Source organism: Pseudopodoces humilis, chromosome 6, assembly GCF_049639895.1.
Source record: "Pseudopodoces humilis isolate 2021_Gansu_Grassland_sample_001 chromosome 6, ASM4963989v1, whole genome shotgun sequence".
NCBI lineage: Eukaryota > Metazoa > Chordata > Aves > Passeriformes > Paridae > Pseudopodoces > Pseudopodoces humilis.
Genome location: NC_142205.1, coordinates 37,236,929 through 37,258,957, shown reverse-complemented (window position 1 = coordinate 37,258,957; position 22,029 = coordinate 37,236,929). Strand labels below are relative to the sequence as shown.

The window sequence follows — 22,029 nt, the reverse complement described above, 5'->3', positions numbered from 1 at the left end:
AGTCCAAGCATGTATGTGACCTGTCCTTTAGTGTCTTATATGAGGAAAATACAGAAATTGTGATGATGTGGTATTTATGCCAAACAGATATATATGTACAACGCCCGTTATGTTCCCCAGTAGCTTTTTTTTTTTTTTTTTTGTATGAATGACAGATTTTCAGTGACAGTTTTATGGAGAACAAGTAGGTATCACGAAATTGTGAATTCTTTGAGTGTAGTGTATTTTATGATGGTAAATAATTACATTGCCACGCATATGGAGGCTTGGATGGCTTTTACCAAAGCCCTGCTGTCATGGGGTAACTTCACTTTTAAGGTGGTTTTGAGAGCTAAGGAAGTTGAAGTTGCTGGTGACTGATGGGAGTTTTTTTCTCCTGACCAATTATCAGTCATTACTGGGAACTGACAGCAGTTTTGACTATTGAAAAGTGAGATCAACTTGTGAACCCTACCTTAAGATGTAAATCCAGAGCTCTCTTGCTCTCTTTGTTTCCTGGCTGTGAAAGGAAACAGAGCTCCGGCCTCCCGCTCTCTGCCCAGCCATGCGGCCGGGCAGGGGCTGGGCTGGGCCTGCCGCATCTCCCGGCGGGGAGATGGGGCCTGCGGGGCTTGCCCCGGGCTCTGGCTGGGCTGGGCCGGTTCCTGGCCCGGCTGCAGTGACGGAGTTCACTGGGGACTGCCGAGTAAAGAAGGAGAAAAAGCTCTGGACCTGTGGCGGGCTAAAGCGGCGACTACACTTTCCAGAACAGCCATGAGGAATTTTCTATCGAAGACAGCTCCAGCTTCTGCACCGGCAGAGGTCACAGAACCATCTACAAGGCCTGGGCAAGATTTTAACCCTTTTTATTACTCAGATGAGACTTGCAGATTAATCTTTTTATCCAGAGAGAGAAAAAGAGAGTGATCAACATGAAAAGGGACTTTATAAACTACCAGTGACAGGAAAGAAAAGAAGCTTCAGAAAAGGTAGAGAATAAGAAGATGCTTTAATTAAGATGAAATATTTTTCTGTTAAAGCTATGGAGATGGACAATAAAGTCCTGAAAGAACTCCTTTAATTCATGACAGTATATAGGGAGGAATAGAGTGTTCAAAGTGTAAATTTTGAGTAAAAAGTAGAGTGATTGTGATATAGTGAAGTGCTGGAAACAGTGAAGCGAAAATTTGAAGCCTTGAAAGGCAATGAGAAAAACTGTTTTCTGGTGAAGCTCACAGAGACAGATGAAGAAGACTTTTGCCTTTGAATAACTCATCCTTAAAATGCCATCCCTAGACTCATGGCCCATACACACTTCAGAGTGATGTGAAATGGGAGGAGTGAGCTCTGATAACAGCAGTTGTGGGCAGCTGACATCAGGGCAATAGAAAACTATAACAAAAATAGTTTTCTTGTGAGAAACTCCATAAATTAACAGAAAGAGACTTCTGTTTCTCTACAAAGACTGGTGAAAAGACTGTAGCAGGAATTGGGACTGTTTTAACCATCAAAGTTCCAAAGTTTTTGTTTCTGTTGTCATGTGAACAAGAGAATAGTGGGTAGTGAGAGATAAAGAGTTTTTCTGGAAGTTTATTCTGGTGTTCTTATTATTGTAGTTTGTTAATAAACTTTCTTTATTCCTTTTAAGTTTTATGCCTGTTTTGATCTTGTTCTAATCCATATCTCACAGCAAGAAATAAGTAATTTTTTTTTTTAGTTATTGGTTTAAAACCACGACACCTGCCTTGAAGGGACGCTGCCTGTCAGCTTTGAACAAAACTTGCTTTTGTTGCATATCAAAACTTTGTACTACAGAAGTTAGTGTTTTTCCTTGTTAAAGGGCTGGCTAATGAGTTTGATGATTTTATACTGAGGTGGAAACATCTGCCTCTTTGTATGGAGGATGTGTTACCAGAGCTTGTACAGAGAATGTACATCCATATCTGTGTTTTATTTTTAGACTGTTTGCCCTGCTTCTTGCTAGGTCAATTTAAAGATCTTGTACTTAACTCTGGAAAGGTATCAGCTCTTTAATAGTTAAGTCATATAAGCTAATATTTACTGGTTTAAATTTTACAGAGCTATACTATTTAGCTTTTAAACAAAATCTTACACTAGGATAGTTCATTATCATTGTTTCCCACCAACTTAGCAGAGGGAAAAAATAATTATTTCTAAACAGAAATGAAATCTCCAGAATGGAAGTATAGTATTAGATTAATATTTTAACTATGGAATGTGATGAGAATGTCTAATCAGTTCTTTTTTTCTCAGTAGTGGTTTGCCTTGCCTGTCCCTAAAGTTTGAGAGAATCACAATTCTTGGCTATTAGCTGGGCTTGAAGGGTGTTATAAGTCTCTTCAAAAGTTCAGACTTTTTCCTTTTATGACTCAGGGTTAGCCAACCAGCAAGGTAAAACTGAGGGGTCTCCATAATTTTGCTCAGAATTGAGGGCTCTTTATATGATAAGAGAGGACAGCATCAGTTTTGACTTTTTTATTTAAGTGTAGGGCAAGCTCAGTAGGAGGTGGATTTTTGTACTTTTGTCAGACTGCAATTTTTTCAAGGCACTTTCTGAAGTCAGATGATTAAACCTTATTTGCAGTAAAAATGGTTTGCAAACAAATGACCTCACTGGTGTTTACATGTCAAGGTACTTTGATATGTCTGTGGGAATCTGAGTCCTGAATGAGCTTGCATTCTTCTCAGTAGCTATAGAGACTCCTGCTTCAGTTGAAGGAGCTTAGTTGCTTATATTGTGAGTTCAGTGTGGAGACAGTTTACAATTTGACATATGGTGTTAACATAAAATTGGCAATACTTAACCTTAGTATGACAACCTGTAAACTGGTAATTCAAAAGCTGCTGCTACAGCCGCTACTCTCCTTACTACTATCTCATTGCCACTGAAAAAAGAAAAGAAAATGCCAGCAGGTCATAGTGTAAAACACTGCATCTCTCCTAAAACCTCCTTAACCTTGATTTGGAGTCCCTTGCCTAAAGAGAGAGACCTAAACAATCCATTTTCAGTGCCTTAAATACTAATATTAAAAATCTTATAATATTATGTCATTGTTTCAGGAACAGAATGCAACTTTCAGTAAGTGCAGGTGATTCAGTATAATCAAGAACTTTGTACACAGGGGTGGATAATTTTTCAAGCAAGAGCTAGTTATCTTTGCCAACAATATATCAATGTTGTTTCACATGTATGCTTGTTTCTATTTAGTTATTGCCCTTTATAAGTAGAAGGAAGAATTTAAAGAAAAGAACAAAATAGTTCACTGTTTTGGTTGTATTCTTTATATGTGGAAATTGCCTTAATGGTTCTTCCTATAGTTCACAGTTGATACGAAGAAGAACCTTTGACATAATTTTGCACTACTGGCATTGTTTTTATTATCCATCCATTCCATCCATATGTTACAAAACTGACTTGACTGAATAGTCATTATGACAGTTTGATATATCACTTTCCTAAGTTACATACAGGGTGTTTTCCAAATTAGCAATATTTGCATTAAAGAGCTCATTGCCATTCTTAAGGCAGGAGTGTATTCGCTCCCAAATGATGGCATACAGATCGAAGCATGAGATAACATGACATGCTGTGATCACAAGGGAAAGCATAAGGCACAGTGAATTTATAGAATTAAATTACATTAAATTGTCAGTAAACAGTTATAATTCACTTTTTTTCTGTTGCATTGTAGTTAGGTTGCAGACATTTTGCCTGTGGTTCGTACTACTAATGCAGCTAAACATAGGATATCGTAAAGTATCAAACTATGATTTCTTCTACTTTTTTAATTAGTAATGCATGAAGTTGATTTTGCCCACCTCTCTGGAACAGAAAGTGTTATACATTATGTTTACATGGGTAACTGGGCTAATAAACAAGGTTCTTCTTCAAGGATTTAGAAATTCTTGTCAACATCCCTTCACTCCCCCCCCCCCAACTAACTGAAAGATTCTTAGTTTAAGGAAACAAAAAAGTTTTATCTTAGTTATGAGATGTCATTATCTAATGAGTGAATTTCAATGAGTATCCATTTATTATGCCAGTGATTTCCTGAACACCAATGTTTATTTGGTTTTTTATTGTAGTTATTGTCCAAAATATAAATTCACTTGATACTGTTGTAGTTGAACAGCCTGTAATGGTGTTACAGTGTTAGTTTAGGCCTTCAGGTTATAAATGGCTTGGTGTGGCATTAGGCTTTCTAAGGGATAGAAATTACAGCATGTAGCGTTTTAGTAACCAAGTAGTTTCTTGTTCTTTTAAATGTTTGAAAACAAATAATTATCATTTAAATTTCTCTTAAATACCATGGTCAGCTCTTTGAGGACTTGTTTGTCAATCCTACTAACAATCCTTGAAAGGTCTCACCAGTCCTTCCTGCCAAAGTTTTATTTAGCACAAGCCTGATGCTCTGGAAGAAGATAAATTATAATACTAATAATCCATTCTTTCCATCTTTCTGATACTATATAATTTTGTTGGCTTTCTTCTGCAGCTCTCCTGAAGTGCTTAAAGCACATTGGCTTTGTCAACAGATGTTGCTGAGGAAGTTGTTCCCAACTTGACAGCTTGGTGTAGTGTTAGTATGTGTATGTCCTTCTCCCAGACTAACTGTGTGAATAGTGTAAAGTGAAGGAATGAGGAAGTGTGATGCATATATGCAGAAAGAAGAGTCTGAAATGTAGAATAAAGTAATTCAGTATAATATGTCTATAAAATCTTTAAAAACTATATAGACCTTTTTTCCTACAGATTTAATAATATTTAATTTATCCATTTTTGTTTTGATTTGTTCTCTCAAGTCAGCCAAAGAAGGCAGATAGGATTTTAACCAAATTGATGTTGGGCTGTACTCTTGTTTACTGCCTTTGAGATTATTCTTGCTTACCAGCCTTTTAAAATGAAAGCTTTTCATCTGCTTGGATTAAACAGAAATATCATTCTGAAAGATGATATCATGATGTCCCTGAAACAAGAGAACAGCTGTACTGAGTCAAACCACAATCTACCTAGCTCAGCATCCTGTCTCTGACACGGGCTAAAAGTTAGTGCTTAAGGAAGAGTAAGAACAGGGTAAGAGATAGACACCACAGTCCTTGTACAGCAGCTTTTGTCTAGCTGATGGCCTATCTCATCTGAGTGGTGGGTTTTCATTTTAGTCCTTATCAGAGCTTTTCTCACAAACATGGTTCTTTAGCACCCAAATCATCCTTTGCAAGCTCTCATAGTTTAGCTACATGTTATGTAAATCACCACCTTCTTTTCTTTCTTTTGAGCCTAAATCCAGGTACAAATACTGCTGAGAGCAGATGTAAGTGCCAGAGTCTTACCTGGGTTAACACTGGCCCATGTGTTAGTGTGGACTGACACGTGGATCTCCTTGTCACTTATCTCCTTGTCACTGCCTTGTATGGCATAAATGCTTAAGCTCTCTTTTGTGTGTTTTAATTTTCATCTACAGTTATAGCTACTGAAAATATTTCTGCTGATACAAAAAGTTTTAGGGGATATTATTAGCTTATTGAAGTGAAACTGCTGTTGATAGGAAAAGGTTTGATATGAAACTAGAACAGGGTGACCTGAAACCAGGATGACTTGATTGTTGTGCCAAATACACAAATACCCTGATAAGCCTATCATGCAGTGGCCATACGTATGTAGAAACTAACAAGGATTAACACATGAATTACGTGGTGCTGTCACTGTTATTAGAACAGATGGTGAAAATTTTATTTCCATGGCTACTTATTTTTTTTTTCTCCTCAGATATGTCTTTTTCAGGTTGAGGTCTTCTTGTTTGCTTGATATGACCTTGTAGCTATCCCATCCTGTGGATTTTCTTCACTGCCCCTTTCTCTTTCTAATATCTCTAATTTAAGGGAGGGGTCAGAACACAGCATTTGGAGGATGGACATGTCCTAGAAATGGAGTAAGTTTATTTTGACCACTACTAGGTACTGAGCCCATAGTTAATGGAATTCAAATATACCTGGCATAATGTGAATATTATGTATTAACAACATACAGAATTGCTGTTGACACTATGTTCACAAAATTTATTTATGAAGAAGATGTAATATTCTTGAAGATAGAAGGTAAGCTTAACATATATATCTATATGGCTGTTGTGGTTTAGGAGTGGTACTCCCCAGTTTAGTTCTCCACTGAGGCCTTCCAAACCATACTGCTTACTCCACCTTCCTCCTGTTCCTGCCACCCCTGTGGGTGGATGGAGAGGAGAATTGGAGGAAGAAAAGGCAAAAATCACAGCTTGAGATACGAACAATTTAATGGAAATAGCAATGAAATAAGAAAACGGGAGCAGTAACAGCAACAATGGTAATAACAAATGTTTACAAAAAAAAAAGAGAATCATTCACATGCAAAAATTCTCACCTCAGAGCCTCACCTGACCGAACCCTACTGCAGCCATGTTTTCCCAAGTGGAAAGGAATACCCATCTTGGAAATTAGAGAGTCCCATTTCTCTGCCCCAGCAATGACATTTGTATGGAATAACAGTGTCTTGGTTGTGCCCCTCCCGCTGAGCTGGGCCGGAACCAGGACAGTGCTGTATCTAACACCTTGTGCTAGAATTTTATCCCCTGCATTAGGCTTCAAACACCAAGTAGGAAATAGTGGCCAACAGTAAACAACCCTAAAACAGAATAAGGGCAGTGGAGCAGATAAGGCCTATATCCCTGTATGCATTTAGGTATGAGGAAAAACAGAACAATCTCTGCAGCAGAATTTTGGCTAGTCTGAGAAATGGGAGAAGTGAACTTCAGGGAAGGATGCCAAATCTTCCTGTTAATGTGTTGTAACTACAGCTTTAGCAAATTGGAGTGTGAGAAGAGAACACATATGCAGAGGTGAAAATGCAGCAGTACTTCTTTTCTTAGTAAAAGCCTACCCTGTAAACAAAAAGTACAGAAAAATAAAGTAGTTAAGAGGCTCTTAGAGAATCAGAAACAGCAACTTGTTTGCAGAAAATAACTTGCTCTTCTTCCAAGTCCTTCTTATGTGATTAATACAGAGAACTAGATATTTCTAATGTCAGTGTAAAACTGATCAATTAAAAAAAAACCCACCACCAAAAAATAACCCAAAAAACAAGCAAAGAGAAAAACCAAACCCCAAACAAAACAAAACCCCAAAGACTAAAGAGACTAACTTATCACAGCTGCTAGCTATATGTAGTTTGTTGATGTCAAGTGTTTTCTTCCAGCCTCATTGGGTTACACATTAAATAGTGTTACAGGCAGGCCCAGAAAGAAGTAGAAAGAAAACTGAGATACTAATCTTGCTTTCAGTGTTTTGGGCCAAGATGTCAAACCAGTCTTTAGGGACCAAACTTTTTTTTCCCCTTCCTCCACTTTATTTTTGGTCTTAGGTGTTAATGCTGCATTATGATTTTATTAATTCTCCTTTTTAAAGTCTATTTTTTTCTTCTGCCCTGAAGTTTTGCATGGCAGTGGGAAACCTTTACTGATTGGCAGTGAAGGTTCAACTTACCTGAGAGGAAGTCAGTCTCAGAATTGATTACACAATGTGGTTGTGGCTATGTGACCTGTTCTACTGCATTGTTTTCTGGTTGGGTTTGACTTCAATTACCACCTTCTGTGTCTGGACAGTGAATAAAGCACCACTGGAAGTTATACAAAACTGTATAATACAAAAACCTGTAGTTGGCCAGTAAAAAGTGAGTTTACTAGGTGAGAACCTGAACTAAAGTGTTCTCTGGTGGGTGAAATGATTGTGAGCAAAATTAGTAACAAATTTGTGGGATACAAGTGATTATGAAAAAAAGAAACTGTGATTAAGAAGCTATTTTCTTCTATAATAATACAAATATAATGAAATGCAAATAGGGAAAAATCTTGCTGTGTATTACTCCTGTATACTTTCTTCTGGGCTTTTTTTTGTCCTTCTGTGTTGCTTAAACTCCATCTGCCTTAAACTACTCAACAACATATGCCATAAATTTGTTTTCTCCTGCTTTTATATTATATATGGTCTAAATTTTTTCCTGTTATCTGTCTGCCTTATTGGGGCTTTTGATGAGGTGGCAATGGTAACAGTCTTCTATATATAGCCTGATGTATAGTGATCAAGGACAGAATTCTACTAATGAAGGAATGAAGTTCAAGACTCTAATTCACAATGCTTATAAAATAACTTATCCTTGTTTTTTACTGTGTATCAATTTGAAGTTATCTATAACTGTACTTTTTTTCTCTCTCTTCCCATCCTCCACATTTTCTGTGTCTGTCTTTGTTATATCATCATGGACCATGTCTGGGAATTAGAACTGAGAGAACAGTGCTTGTCCTTTTATCATCTTTCACATTCTTGAAGCAGGCTCTGTGTGACCCATATGAGAAAGTTGTATGATTTTATGCAGAATGAACAAAAAGTCAGGCTGAAGGGGCTGCAAGATAGTAAACTGAGACATTAAGAGAAGTCAAACTGGTATAGTGGTTAGACCTGGGCTTAATTTGGCTGCATGGCTTGAGAAAAGTGCTAATGAAAGAAGAAACTGGGAGAATAGGTAGGAGAGGAAAGATGGAAAGAAGAAGTAGTGAAGAGACACAGAGGGTTTTGAGATATTTTATGTATACTTTGGGCACTATGAAGTAAGATGGTTTCATGCCCACCCTTTAAGAGGTGGTATATATCAGTTAAATTCTTTTCAGAATGGTTGGATATGGTAGCTACTTTGGTGAGTGCTCTATAGGTAGCATTTTTCAAGAGAACATTGTCTTCTAGCTCTGCTGAAAGACAAGCTTTAGTTTTGAATAATAATACAAAAGAAAATGACAGTTAAGAGTCACCAAAATCTCTTGCATCGGTCACACTAACATTTGTAATTATCAGTAATTCACGTTTTTGGTATCTGTTATGCTGATGAAATCATTCATCACCCTGAAATTTTTATTTGTAATTTCATAAAAGACGGTATTTTAATTTTCATCGTCTGGTGTGACGAAGTTACGTAGTCTGTCACCTAAACAAACCAGGTAATTGGGAGAAGTGAGAGCATGTTTATTTTACATGTAGCAAGGTGCTTGGCTGTCTTCTTTAAACCTAGCTTACCTTTTAATATGGAATGATGTGAAGTGCTTCAGAGTTAAGGTCATCCCTCCAGCTTTGGGTAAACAGGCTGTGATACCTCTGTTGTACTCCCTTTCTTTTCATTTACCTTGTTTTGTCCCATCAAAACCTATTTCCCTGGGTGTATCTGATTTGTATAACCTCTGACGACTTCTTATATTGTCAAATACTTTGCCTTGAATATGATTCTTCTCTTTACCTAAACTGGAAAAGATAAAGTATAGAGAGAGGAAAAAAGTGTCTTTTGTCATTCTTGGTATGCTATAAAGGTGTGTCACCTGTGTACATTCCAATATTTTCAGAACAATGGGCTTCTGCAAAGACAGGTGCATCTAAGTTATGGTTAACCACAGCCTATGCCTGTGGCGAACAATGGGAGTACTCAGATGTGTGAAGTTATTTGGGCATGGAGGATTTCTGGGATTGAGACTTTAGTCCATAATTACTGCAATGAAATATGGAAAACAAGCTGCTATACAAACCTGCTGTTTATGTGTGAGCTGTTCTATGTAGTAAACTGGCAATTTGAAGGGGCTCTTAGCCATTTAAAATAAGGCTATTGTTAAACTTGCTTTAGGCCTTACGAGTGTTCATAATATTTTGTACTCCATAATCCCTAAAATACATATTTAGCTAGAGACACCATTTCACTGGCTATAACTTTGGAACTTGCAGAACTTAACAACAGAAATAACTGACATACTTTTTGGATTATAAAGTTGTCAGACAGTTCAAGCCATGCACTTTTTCAGATCAGGTAGAAAAAGCATAATTTTGAAAGATTAAATTGTATAGGTGTTTAGATATTTACAAAAAAAAAAAAAAAAAGACTGGTTGTCACATAAGTATGCATGGTATTTTCTTTCTCAAGAAAACCAAAACAACACAGAACCTAAAATCACCTTTCATGGTGTTGTAGGAAAGGGAATACACACAGTGGTGATGGGTATGAACAATGAGAACAAAAGCTGCTGATAACTGAGAAGGGAAAATGACTGCTCTGCTTTTCAAAAGTAGACAAAGGACTGTATTTGGCAGCCAGTCTATAAGCAGTGACCTCTGAAGAGCTGGGTTTTTTTAATATTAGGTGGACTCTTCAAATTTCATGTAGCAAAGATGAAGTAATCTATTTTATACTGCAGACTTTTTGTTATGACTTTCCGTCATATCCACAGTTGATCAGATACGCTCTCCAACAAGTTATATCCTTCACCTTTTCCAACTCAAACTGGATTTCAGTCTTGGGCAGAAATTTTGAATTCACTGTAGTCCAATGAACAGGTTTAGGCCAACAAGTGAGCCATTTCTTTGCTGTGACTGATTTTTATTACCAGTTGTAAGACATTCCAGGCTTTCAGTAACCACATCAAACTCCTAAAGTCGATGTGATCTTCCAGACTTGATTAACACAAGTCCTTTATATCCTTTATTTCATATTCTCTCAAGTATGAAGTTGAATTTGTAGTGTTGTCATCTATCATCAACATATAATAAATGCACTAACGGTTCATTCTGTAATAGTTTTTGCTTCAGGTTACAAAAACTGTTGTATTTCTTCCTGCTGTGAATAACTTTTTATTTAGAGCCTTACAATGAGATTACAGACTACTTCCAGGTTCTGTTGAGGTAAGGAGTTAAGACTGCTCAGGGTTTTCTGTTGTACTTCTCTGGAAATAAGGGATATGGATAATTTGAAATTGAGGTGCTTAGATTTGTCTTTTCGCAGGCAAAAATAAATGCTGATAATGCATAATTGCTCTGAAAGTTTTGGATATACAAGATCTTAAAGATTCTGGGTTTTTGTTGAAAAGGTTGTGGGAGGCCACTCTTAAAAAAAGCATTTGTTTGTATAGGTGATAGCAAGTTGAGCTGTTTTTTAGAATTGAATATCTGTGGCTCAAGGATTTCCTTTGTCTTGGAGATAAGGTAGTCTTTATGGCTTTGAAACATATCTTGCTATATGCTCATCTTCCCCCCCCTTCTCACTTGTTTTTCCACCTATAGAGATACCAGCATTTTATCAATGTTTGTATCAGAGCCATATTTTTAACATTTAATATCTTTACAAGCCTGTGAAGGAAACGTAATGTTTCTTTTTGTCCTGTTCTGTCCTCAAAATGATCATTTGTAGTACACATCTTGTAATACTGGCTTATAGAAGAAATTACTTGCCTAAGAAAATATAAGGGAAAATATTTAAGAAACTAATGCATTTGAAAACTAAAATAACTGTCTGTCACACAGAGGTGCAAAGGTATACACAATAAAATTAATTCCTTGTTTGCTGTGTGAATGAATTGGAAGCTGGGCCTTGGTACAGTAGGCATGCAGTATATTTAACTTTGCTACCTGCTGAAGGGGAAGAAAATATGCATTCCTTCCATATGTATTTCATTACCACTGGACTAACTATAGAAATCTCATGTAAAATAGGTTTCTTATCAATTTTTCTTATCAGCAATTGCAAGATAGGACCAGGACGAGATCATATATTAAACATAAAATGGTATATGGATTGATTATGGAATAGTATGTGCTTCAAATGGAAGCATGTAGTCAGTGTGAGATTTCCTGTCTTTAGATACTGGCTGAAGTGCTTGGGCTTTGCTGTAGCAGCCACTGCTTGATGATGCATCACATGAATGCCTTGCTTAGCATTCATGTGGGTTGTTGCCTATTTTGAGCCTGTGACTTTTAAGGGACTCAGACCATTTTATCAATGTGTAGAGTAATGCAAGCTAAGTGTGGACTTGTGTTTATTACGTTTTCTTCCACCCCCACCCCAAGCTTGGTAGTGTGAGTATGGATGTTACACGGTTGTAATACCAGAATAATAATAATAATAAAAATAAAATTGAGATGCTACTCTAGAGAAGTAATTAAATTCTTGTTTTAATTTTTTTGATGACATGTTCAAATCTGTCAGTCACTGCTATAGGACTGAAAGTTCTATGTGAAGGGGCGTAGGGGGTTGATGAAAGTGGCGTGAGCTGATCCTGTGGAGCAGAGGGGTTGGCTTTTTGCAGGTTATGTTGTTGTTCCTTGGAGGTAATCGTTTTGATGTTAGAAAAGATTAAATAAAATGCTTAGGAAGGAGGCTTCTCCCCAGCCCCCAGCAATGCATGAATCCTGCCTTCCAGGTACAATGCGGTTATAGGTGCTTAGAAGCGTCAGTAGGCGTGGTTCCAGAAAGGTGCAGGAACTATGGGCAGCTCTTTCGTGGCAGGTTCGCCTGTTTTTCTGAGCCGGGCCCCACCGTTCACCTGTTGACAGGGTGGCAGCTGTGGCGGGTTTCCCTGGGCGAGCGCATCCTTCCCGCCGTTGGGCCGGCGGGGCCGGGCCCCGCGCCCGGTGGGGCGGCTCTCCCCGAGCTGCGGCGGGTGATTTCTGCCCTCTCTCTCCCGCCGTGCCGCCGCTGTGCCGTGCGCCCGAGCCGCCTCCGGGCGGCGGGCGGGGGGGGGAGGTGCCGGGGCCGCCCCGCGCTGACATCAGCGGCGGGGCCGAGCCCGCTCCGCAGAGCCCGGCGCCGCAGAGCCACGGCGGCGGCGCAGGCCGGGCCCGGCCGAACATGGCAGCGGCCCCCGCGGCCGCCCTTGCGTGAGCGATGCCGCGGCCCTCCTGAGCCGGCGGGCGGGCCTCGTGTTCGTCACGTCCATGGATGTCTCTTCCGATCCGTATCTGCCCTACGATGGAGGGGGAGGAGACGGCATTCCGCTCCGGGAGTTGCATAAACGAGGTATGCCGGATTGGCGTTTGGCTTACTTGTTTGCATAGCTGTACGTGCGGGACCGCTGTCCGCGTTCGAAACAGGGACGTAAAGGCTTGCTAATTATCGAACCGCTTTGTTTCGCCTGACCGATGCCTTTTGTGGGAGGAGAATTCAGTTCTGGCTGGTTCCTGTGTTGTCGGGGATTGTTTTCTGTGCGGGCAGATCAGTCCTGCTTCACATCTCATCGCCCTGTGACTCCATCTTCGATATGTGGCAGCCTTGCCTTTCGCTCTCTCCCGGTTTTTTTTTTGTTTTTTTTTTGTTTTTTTTTTTTGTTTTTTTTTTTTTTGTGTGTGGGTTTTTTTAATCAATAAAGCCATCTCGTGCAGGAAAAGAACCCTCTAAAAACTCTGTTTGACTACTACCAAATTAGCTAGAGTTACTAAATAGGATATTTACGTGCATTCCACTAGCATGAATAGGAGCAGTGTTTGGCTTTGAAGTTTCCCTACCTGGTTTTAAGACTTGACCGGTTGTTTCCGTCTTTGATAAGCCAAGGGAAAGCTCTGCAATGGTAATACGTCAGCTCAGCAAATATTGATGAACTCATAAGGAAGTGGTACTTTAGGGTAGGTTATTTACACTGTTGCTTGTAAGGAAGCAGATTTAGAAAGAAAAGTGTTGTCAGTGTTTGGGTGGGGGGGGGAATCCTCTTTTGAGCTTACATTTTGTTTCTGCGAATTTTAAGCAGAATACGTTCTGTAAAGATTTGGTGTTGTCCTGAGAAGTTGTAGTAGGAATAAAAGTTATGCCTTCACATTCTGAGGATATAAGTATGTTTTCTTCTTCGGATTGGATGGTAACAATGTGGTATTTAAAACAACAAATATAGTGTATTCCTACTTTTGTTTAAATTGGACAAGCTATAATTAGAAAGTTATCAACATTTTTAGCTGCTGGCGTAAGCATTAGAGAGGAGGTAGGCTGAGAATAGATATATGATTTACATAAAATTATTTTTTTCTCTCCATGTAATTTATTGATTTGCATGTCCATGCAAACTCGTATTTCTGTAAATAAAATAGCTCATCATTAACATTTTATCTGTCTTTTAGTAGTTACGTAGGTTATTTGTTGTCTTTTTATGATTCTTAGAATGTTTTTCAGCGTATCTTAACGACATCAACAAGTTCCAATATGAGTTATTTTAGACAAGCAAATTTTACATTGTTTCCAAGTGCTAGATAGTTCTCTAAAATTCTAATACCACTTCTGAGAAGATTTCCTAAAAGATTTGCAAAATGTGAATTTGGGATCTTATCAAGGTTGGATATAAATACTTGAAGGGAAGGTGCAAAGAATATGGGGACAGGCACTTCTCAGTGGTGCCCAGTGACAGGACCAGAGGCAATGGGCACGGGAGGTGCCCTCTGAACATCAGGAAACAGTTTTTTACTGCGAGGTTGACTGAGCTCTGTAACAGGTCACTCAGTGAGATTGTGAAATTTCCTTCCTCAGAGATATTCAAAAGCCATGTGGACATGGTCCTGGGAAAGCAGCTCTAGGTGGCCCTGCTTGAGTAGGGGTCTTGGACAAGATAACCTCCAGAGAGCCCTTCCAGAGAACCTCAGCCATTCTGTGAGTTTAGATTTGTAGATAGATTTAAATATGAGAACTGCAAAATAGTCCTAACATGACACTTTCAGACTCTGCAGTTATAGTTAGACATTGAAATGTGATCAGCTATATATTCCTGGAAATTAACAGGTTTTAATTGATTTTTACAATACAAAAAGTAGATATTTGCGGTGCAAAGTGGTGTCTGGCACACTGGAGTACTGCTGTTAAACATAATGTTTGCAAATACTGTAATGAAAACTGTGGAGGATTCAGCTAGGTAGTTCCATTGTGATGACACTGCTGGGGCTGGCAAGATAATTCCCAGTTGTGACTTGTCATTTTTGCGGTTTCACTGAATTCTGTTAGGGCTTGTGCTTCCCATATTCTAATACTGCATTTCAAAACAAATGTTACTGGTGCTTCTTGGGCTTGCTCTAGTGAGTTTAGATTAAAAAAAACCCTATCAATCAACAAAAAACCTGAATAGTGTCACTGTAATCTCTTGTAATTCTGAATTTTTCAAGTGCTTATCAAACCATGACAATGTCTTATAAGAAGATGGCTCCCGACCAGTTTGTTCCAATAGATGTAACCAGTAGATGTATTTCCTGATGGTTTACAATGTCACAGTAGTCTGTTATTGTGATTCAGCTATTAAAACTCAAAATACTAGCAGACAAAACAAGAAATTGAAAATAAAATCTTGACATTGCCTTGTGTATCACCAAGATTTTTATTTTCCTCTCATGTAGATTTCACAGCATTGTGATAACAAGCTCAGAGAACGTGGGTCAAGATATTCCAAGAAAGCAGAGTTAATTGTCAAAGGCTGGTGAATTTTTTCCCTTCTTCACATACTGGCAACTCTCATGTCCTGCAGAATAATGTTCGCATCATGCAAAATTGCTTTGTAACATCAAAGCATTTCTTGCACTAATTGACTGCAGTGGCTCGCCCAAAGTAGCTGTACCTCAGCAATTATGAAATTGCTGTTTAAATCATCAGGGGTCTTTGAGGTTTAATAAATGGCCCTCACTAATGTTCAGAGAGATGAAATATAAAGTATTATAATACATTATTATTAAAGGCCTCATCCATTAGCTTGCATTAAGATTTCTTTTTTCTCATGCAAGTACACTATAAAATATCAAATGGAAAGATTTAAAAATATGTATTTATTAATTATGTTTATCTTTTATGTTGATTGCTACTACTATCTCTTAATAAAAAATAAGCTAAACAGATACTATTGAATACTTTTTACCAGGAGTTCCTTTGACTTGTGCTGTCCTAAGACTTCTTTTTATGTGATACTAAATGCATTGTTTCAGACCTACTCATCCTCCCTGACACACAAATAAAAATCAGGAACACAGTTCACTTCTGTTCTCTTTACTAAATTACAGTTAAAAATACTACTTCTCAGAAAAGGTTTAAGAATTCTGATTTAGGATTGTGTATATCCCAAGTAACTGGCATGTACATTTTTGTAAGAATTTCTCATATAACAAACCATATATACTGCACCATATGTTGTGTAAATAAATTACTTGTGTTGCCCTTTAATTTATTTTTGCATAATTTTTACTACCTTTACCCTTTTGAAAGTTCAGAATGATCAGTATCTTGCTTGTCTTCCAGCTGTTCACATACATGCTCCATTCTGATTTCCATACCCCTGCCCCTCTTTTTATTATTTCTAAATAAGTATTCATTTTAGACCACTTCAAAAAATTTAAATGTGAGCAATAGCAGTACATGTATGGTGGCTGGGCTACCAGATGAGGCAAGACTTGATCTTCAGTAAGCACAAGCTTTGTTGAATACCAGTTATTTTCTATATACATATACATAAACTTGTCTTAGATTTAAGAAATTGGAAGTCATCAAGCAAAATTAATGAAATTTTGTTTTGCTAATCATCTCTGATTGAGTTAGTAGCCAGGAGATGTGAAAATTACATATATAATGAACATGCCAGATTTACTGATGACTTAGTTTTAGTAAAACTCATTTTTTGGGAGACAAAATAAGTCACAATTTCATTTATTGTGCACCAGTCACCAGCCATGAAGGTACAATTTCTCTTGCTTAGACAGTACTAATAGTAACACAGGGGAAACCTCTCAGCCACCTGGAGCCTCACCTGTTACTGTAAGCTGTGGGGGAGAGAATATTTAATAATATCCTAGGAAGACTTTGAGTCATATGCATACTGAGCCAGTTCAGATCCTCTTAAGTAATAAAACTTGTACTTTGGTGTTTTAGGCTGCGTTTTTGCTTAAGGGCCTCTTTATGTTTAAGAATTAGTAATAAATTAAAAGTCAATACCAGTGTGACCTTTGAAATAAATGGGTATGAAAGTTGAGTACACATGCTTAGAGCTAGAGCTTGACCCTGAAATTTTATTGTTTGCAGAGGGAGAGTTTAAAAAAGTATTTTTCTAGATTTTTTTTTTTTAGATATGTTTTCTAGATTAGTTACATGTTCACAACAGAAAATGTGAAGACTATTATCATTCTCTAACTTTAAGTACTTTGAGAAAAAACATAACTCGGAGAAACTCAATATGATTATGGCACTGTATTTCTGCTGTGCTTTGTCTTAAAGTTCCTTGTGTAAAAGTGGGATAAGGATTTTCAGTGATGAGTTTAGCATATTTGACTTTGGTCATTAGCATGAAGTATCATCAGATGGAACTAGAGTTCATTTAGGTAGTAACAAGGTATCTGTCTGCATGTGCTGTTTAGCTGGTAAGGTTCTCTATGAAGCATGTTTCTCAATTTTGGAAATAATTTTTTGGTGCATTTTTATTTGAGCTATTAGAAAGCTAATGAACAGACCAAGATTATGCCCTCCTTGGACTTGAATATGGTTTGATTGGGATAACCATATTAGTAGAATTATTATTTTTACTGCATCCTGTCTTTGCCCTCTAAAACAGCATATAAGTAAGTTGCTCTTACATACATGCAGCAGCAGCACTTAGAAATACATATATCTAAAGTTGTGGTATTCTGACTCTTACAGCCTTGGTCACTGTCAGATCATAGTTAACTTCCCTTTTGTAATGTTTCCCTTACCTAACTTTATAAATTGTTATACCTTCTATTTTTCTCATCTCCTTTCTCATTATTTATCTTAAATACTGTAAGTTGTAAATTTAGTAGTGGGAGGATCTTAATAACTTTTCACTTACGTATATGAAGTCCCTATTCATCATAGACATAATTAAATAAATATAATCCATCTGCCTTTATGACTACAAGAAAGGAAATTTATAACAATAAATCCTTCTTTTTTGGTGCTGCATCATAGAAACAGAAATGTTTGTTTCACCTTAAGTGGAAAGCCAAAGCTCAGGGTTTTGTTTTGTTTTGTTTTCCTATATCCATTTGTGGCAGTCACACCTTCTTCAAAATTCTTGGTTTAACTCTGAGGTGCTATTATTGAACTTTGATTTGACTCCTAATTTTAAAAGGTTATTTTTAAACCCAGATCTGTTTGGGGGCAGATGAAATGGATAGTATTATCATTGCAGTACTTTGGTAAATAATATAACTTACCCTTGTTCTTCAGAACTTGCTCCATTGTTTCCCATTTATCAGATTTTTTTCAGCTGATTTTTTTCAGTTTGTGTATATAAAGTTGTGTCAATTTTATATGCATTTTGATTGTAATGCGGAGACCAGCTTGTTTGAAAGCCTTTGATGTAGTTAGAAGAACTAACTGAAGAGACGTGCTGAAAATTCATAGTTGCACGCGAAGTGGAATGGATTACTTGATTACAAAGACTTTAACATCATTAATCATCAACAGTAGCAAATTAAACTGGCATTGTGTGCAATGCTTCTCATTCTGAAATTTAAAAATTGCTTCTAGCTAGGAAAAGGATATCGTACTTAATGACTCTTTTTGAGTTGTTACAGACAAATTTAAATAAACGGATGATTGTTTCTTGTCTTTAATTGAAAGCCTCATCTTTGGAGGTCTGAATATGGAGACAGAAAGAAGCTGAGGAACTAACACTTACCTCGTGTATACAAATCTTTGTTACCAGCGCAAGTGATCCTTACAGTGTGTATTGCACGCAGGGTGCTTCCCTGCCTCCACTCCCCTTGCCACCTAATACCCAAGGACACACGGGTGAAGCAAAGCCTTGGATTAGAATCTGGCCTCTGGAAAGCTACAGCCCCTGCTGATTTTAACACTCAGCAGATTTGGATGGTCATGTCAGGGGGAGCTTATTCCAGCCTTTACTGTAATCTGGCTAGCTTAATTTTCACTCCCAGAGGTGCATTTATTTTTTTCTCTCCTCCTTTCACACTGCTGGGAGTAGCCCAAAGGAGACACATTGCACTGCTGTCAGCCATAAGGACAGTGGCTGAGGCAAATGCTGTGTAGTTGTGCATTGTTTAGAAACAGGGATGGGTGAGCAGCAGGAACTATTCTTGCTGTAAGAGTTAGCAATTGCATAGCTTGTAGAGAAATACCTTTGAGAAATTAGGTCTTGTTATTGCTCTGCCATTGAATACAACATTGACATTGTTTATCTGTTGTTGTTTTCACAACTCTGGAATGTTTCTAAACCTTTGGGAATTTCGAGCTCTGTGAAGTAGACGTTACTGTATAGTGTCTGGACATTAATATTTATAGTTTTGAGTTGTTTCCAGTAGAAAGGTATAATTAAAATCTAACAAGGCCCCAAGGGTGTATTTATGTATTTCAGGATAACTAGTCTGACAGTTTGTTGCTATGGAAGGGGGTGAACTTGTTGCTCCCAATCTATTCTCTTAGTTTTTGCCCTTGCACTGTCTTTATTTCTTCTCCAACAGCACAGAAACTTGATTCCAATTCCATATAATGGCAGATTTTTTTGTTGTTAGTTTTGTCTGCTTAGTTGGATTAGCATGTTGACTTGGTTTACCGTGCAGTCAGATCAAGGGTGACAGAGCTGATCCAAGGGTGAGGGTGGGAGTGTGTTACCAAGAACGCCAGGGAGGAATAGGGGGGAGCAAGATCTACTCTTTATGTGCCAGCAGTCAAATAGATCAGTTCAGTCTTACTGTGTAATTATGTCTCAAGAGATATGTCTCCTTTCTTAAAATAGAATAAGGCAATTTAGGCTCAGCTTGAGACAATGGTGTATTTTGTGATGTGCATTGAGAAGATGGGAATCATGTGCTGTGTAACATACAGAAGGGGTCTTAAGCTTTATCATAATATTATGGCCCCTTGTTAACTCTGACAGCCGCCCTCTTGAGAAGCCTGTTCATGTCTCAGTTCTGTACCTTATTCTCTTGCGAGGGTGTAGCTGTGAGGATTTGTTCTCTAGGTGATACTGGGTAATTGTTCAGATAATCATGTGGGGGATTACCACATGAAAATCTGTTGTGTGTCGTTTGACTATCCAGGATGTAGCATTTGTCTTAGATCTTGATGTTTCTCTTCTCATTATTTTTATGAGAAAAGAAGGAACACAGCCTACAAGGAAAGAGTTGGGGAGGTTTGTTGAACAAGTTATGCATTAATCAGGAGCAGCATGTATTTTGTAAAATCCCTTTCTTGTGTGAAATAAATTAGCCATATGTTTACCAGGTATTTTTTAAAGAAAAAAACCACACCCTTCATCAGCTGCATGTGTTCCAGGGTTTCTTTCAAATTTGAAAGAAATCTGAATTGCAAATAGACAAAGCAGTATGGGATTACTGCTGCAGGACATGAGGCAGCCTTTAAAAATACTGTGCATGGCTTCAGGATTGCTGTTTGTAATCTACATAAATCAGTTTTCTGTCATGCTTATCATAGTTCCGACATCAATCAGGGTTAAATACTGCTTGTATGAGGCATATCTATAAAATATGAAAGAAGAGATATTCCTTATGCCTTATATATTCCCTGCCTTAATGAGGGACAAAAGGCAGGGAGGAATCTTTATATATAAAGCGGTTCTTGTAAGTATAGCAAAATGTTAGTTCTGTAATTTTTTTCCTAGTGGTTCCATCAGGAGAAACCAGCTAGGCAAAGCAGGAGGTTGGATCAGTGTTGGGACCCAGCATCCTCTGAGTATAACTTCATGTTCTAAGGGAAATGCAGAAGAGCAGTATGGTAAAGACTGTTCGTTTTTTGTCAGACATTGTATCTTCTCAAGCAACTTTGGATTGCATTTTTTACATTCTCATTAAAATAGAAAATTAAAAAAAGAAGAAATCCTTCACTTCTTCAGACATAAGAGCTTTTTTATGGTGTTGGAATCCACTTATCCACTTATTCTGGTTTCATTTGTGTAGCATTTTTGTTTTTCTTGTACTTCATTCTCATTGGGAGTACCAGAGTACAGTGTTTTACTGCTAACCTTAATGCTTACTACATTTTTTTTTTCTTTTAACCTTGTGCATTTTTTTTTTTTAACAACTTCAGTTGAAACAGTTCTTCAGCAATACCAGAGCTGATTGCTAAGAAAGGATTGTGCTCAAGGCTTGAAATTACATGCGTAGAAGGATAACAAAAGTCAGCTGCCTTTCTAGAAGGTAGTTCATTCAAGACTTACAGTGACTGAATCCCCCAAAAGAGCTTCCTTTTTCTGAATAGGCACGTTGCTTTTACTGTCTAGAGGCTTGCAGTCTATGATTGCAGCAGCTAACAGTTACATGTTGAGATTCAGGACAGCCAGCACAGCTTCACCAAGGTTCCTGCCTGACCAACCCAGTGGCCTTCTATGACAGAGTGATTCCATCAGTGAAAAAGGGAAGGGTTACAGATATCATTTATCTGGACTTCTGTAAAGCCTTTGACATGGTCCCCCACAACATTCTTCTTTCTAAACTGGATAGAGATGGGTTTCATGAACAGGCCATTAGATGGATAAGAAATTGCTTGGATGGTTAAATCCATAGGGGTCAATGGCTCAGAGTCTTGATGAGATAAGTGACAAGTGGTGTCCTTCAGGGGTCTGTATTGAGACTGGTGTTAGTTAATATCTTCAGTGATGACATAAGTGAAGGGATCAAGTGCATGCTTGGCGAATTTGTAGATGACACCAAGCTGACTGGTGCTGTTGACACTCCTGAAGGATGGGGCACCATCCAGAGGGACCTGGACAAGCTCCAGAAGTGAACCTGTGGGAATCTCATGAGACTTAACAAGACCAAGTGCAAGGGGGTGTTTGGTGGATGAGAGGCTGGACATGACCTGCCCATGTGCACTTGCAGCCAGGAAGGCCAAACGTGTCCTGGGCTGCATCCAAAGCAGTGTGGGCAGCAGGGAGAGAGGGGGGATTCTCCCCTCTGCCCCACTCTGCTGAGACCCCACCTGGAGTGCTGCATCCAGCTCTGGAGTCCCCAGCATAGGAAGGACATGGACCTGTTGGAACAGGTCCAGAGGAGGCCACCAAGATGATCACAGAGCTGAAACACCTCTGCTATGAGGAAAGGCTGCAAAGGTGGGGTTTGTTCAACCTGGTAAAGAGAATGTTTTGAGGTGATCTAATTGTTGTCTTCCAGTACCTGAAAGGAGCCTACAAGAAAGATGAAAAAAGACGATTTACAGGAGTGTGTAGTGACAGGACAAGGAGCAGCTTCAAATGG

General features: G+C 38.3%; 1 protein-coding gene across 6 annotated transcripts in view; it reads left to right on the top strand.

The window, feature by feature from the left end:
• The window catches only part of CLCN3 (Cl-/H+ antiporter 3), a 62,868-nt gene that overhangs the window by 13,341 nt on the left and 27,498 nt on the right, over nt 1-22,029 (top strand). For 2 of the 6 annotated variants that reach the window (XM_005517617.3, XM_014260707.2), the window contains exon 1: nt 12,659-12,850. The exons of the other annotated variants lie outside the window; for them this stretch is intronic. In XM_005517617.3, the coding sequence (XP_005517674.1) occupies nt 12,769-12,850 (82 nt within the window). In that variant the 5' untranslated portion in view covers nt 12,659-12,768. Of the gene's footprint in view, nt 1-12,658; nt 12,851-22,029 lie in introns of those variants that run through there. 6 annotated transcript variants of the gene reach the window in all.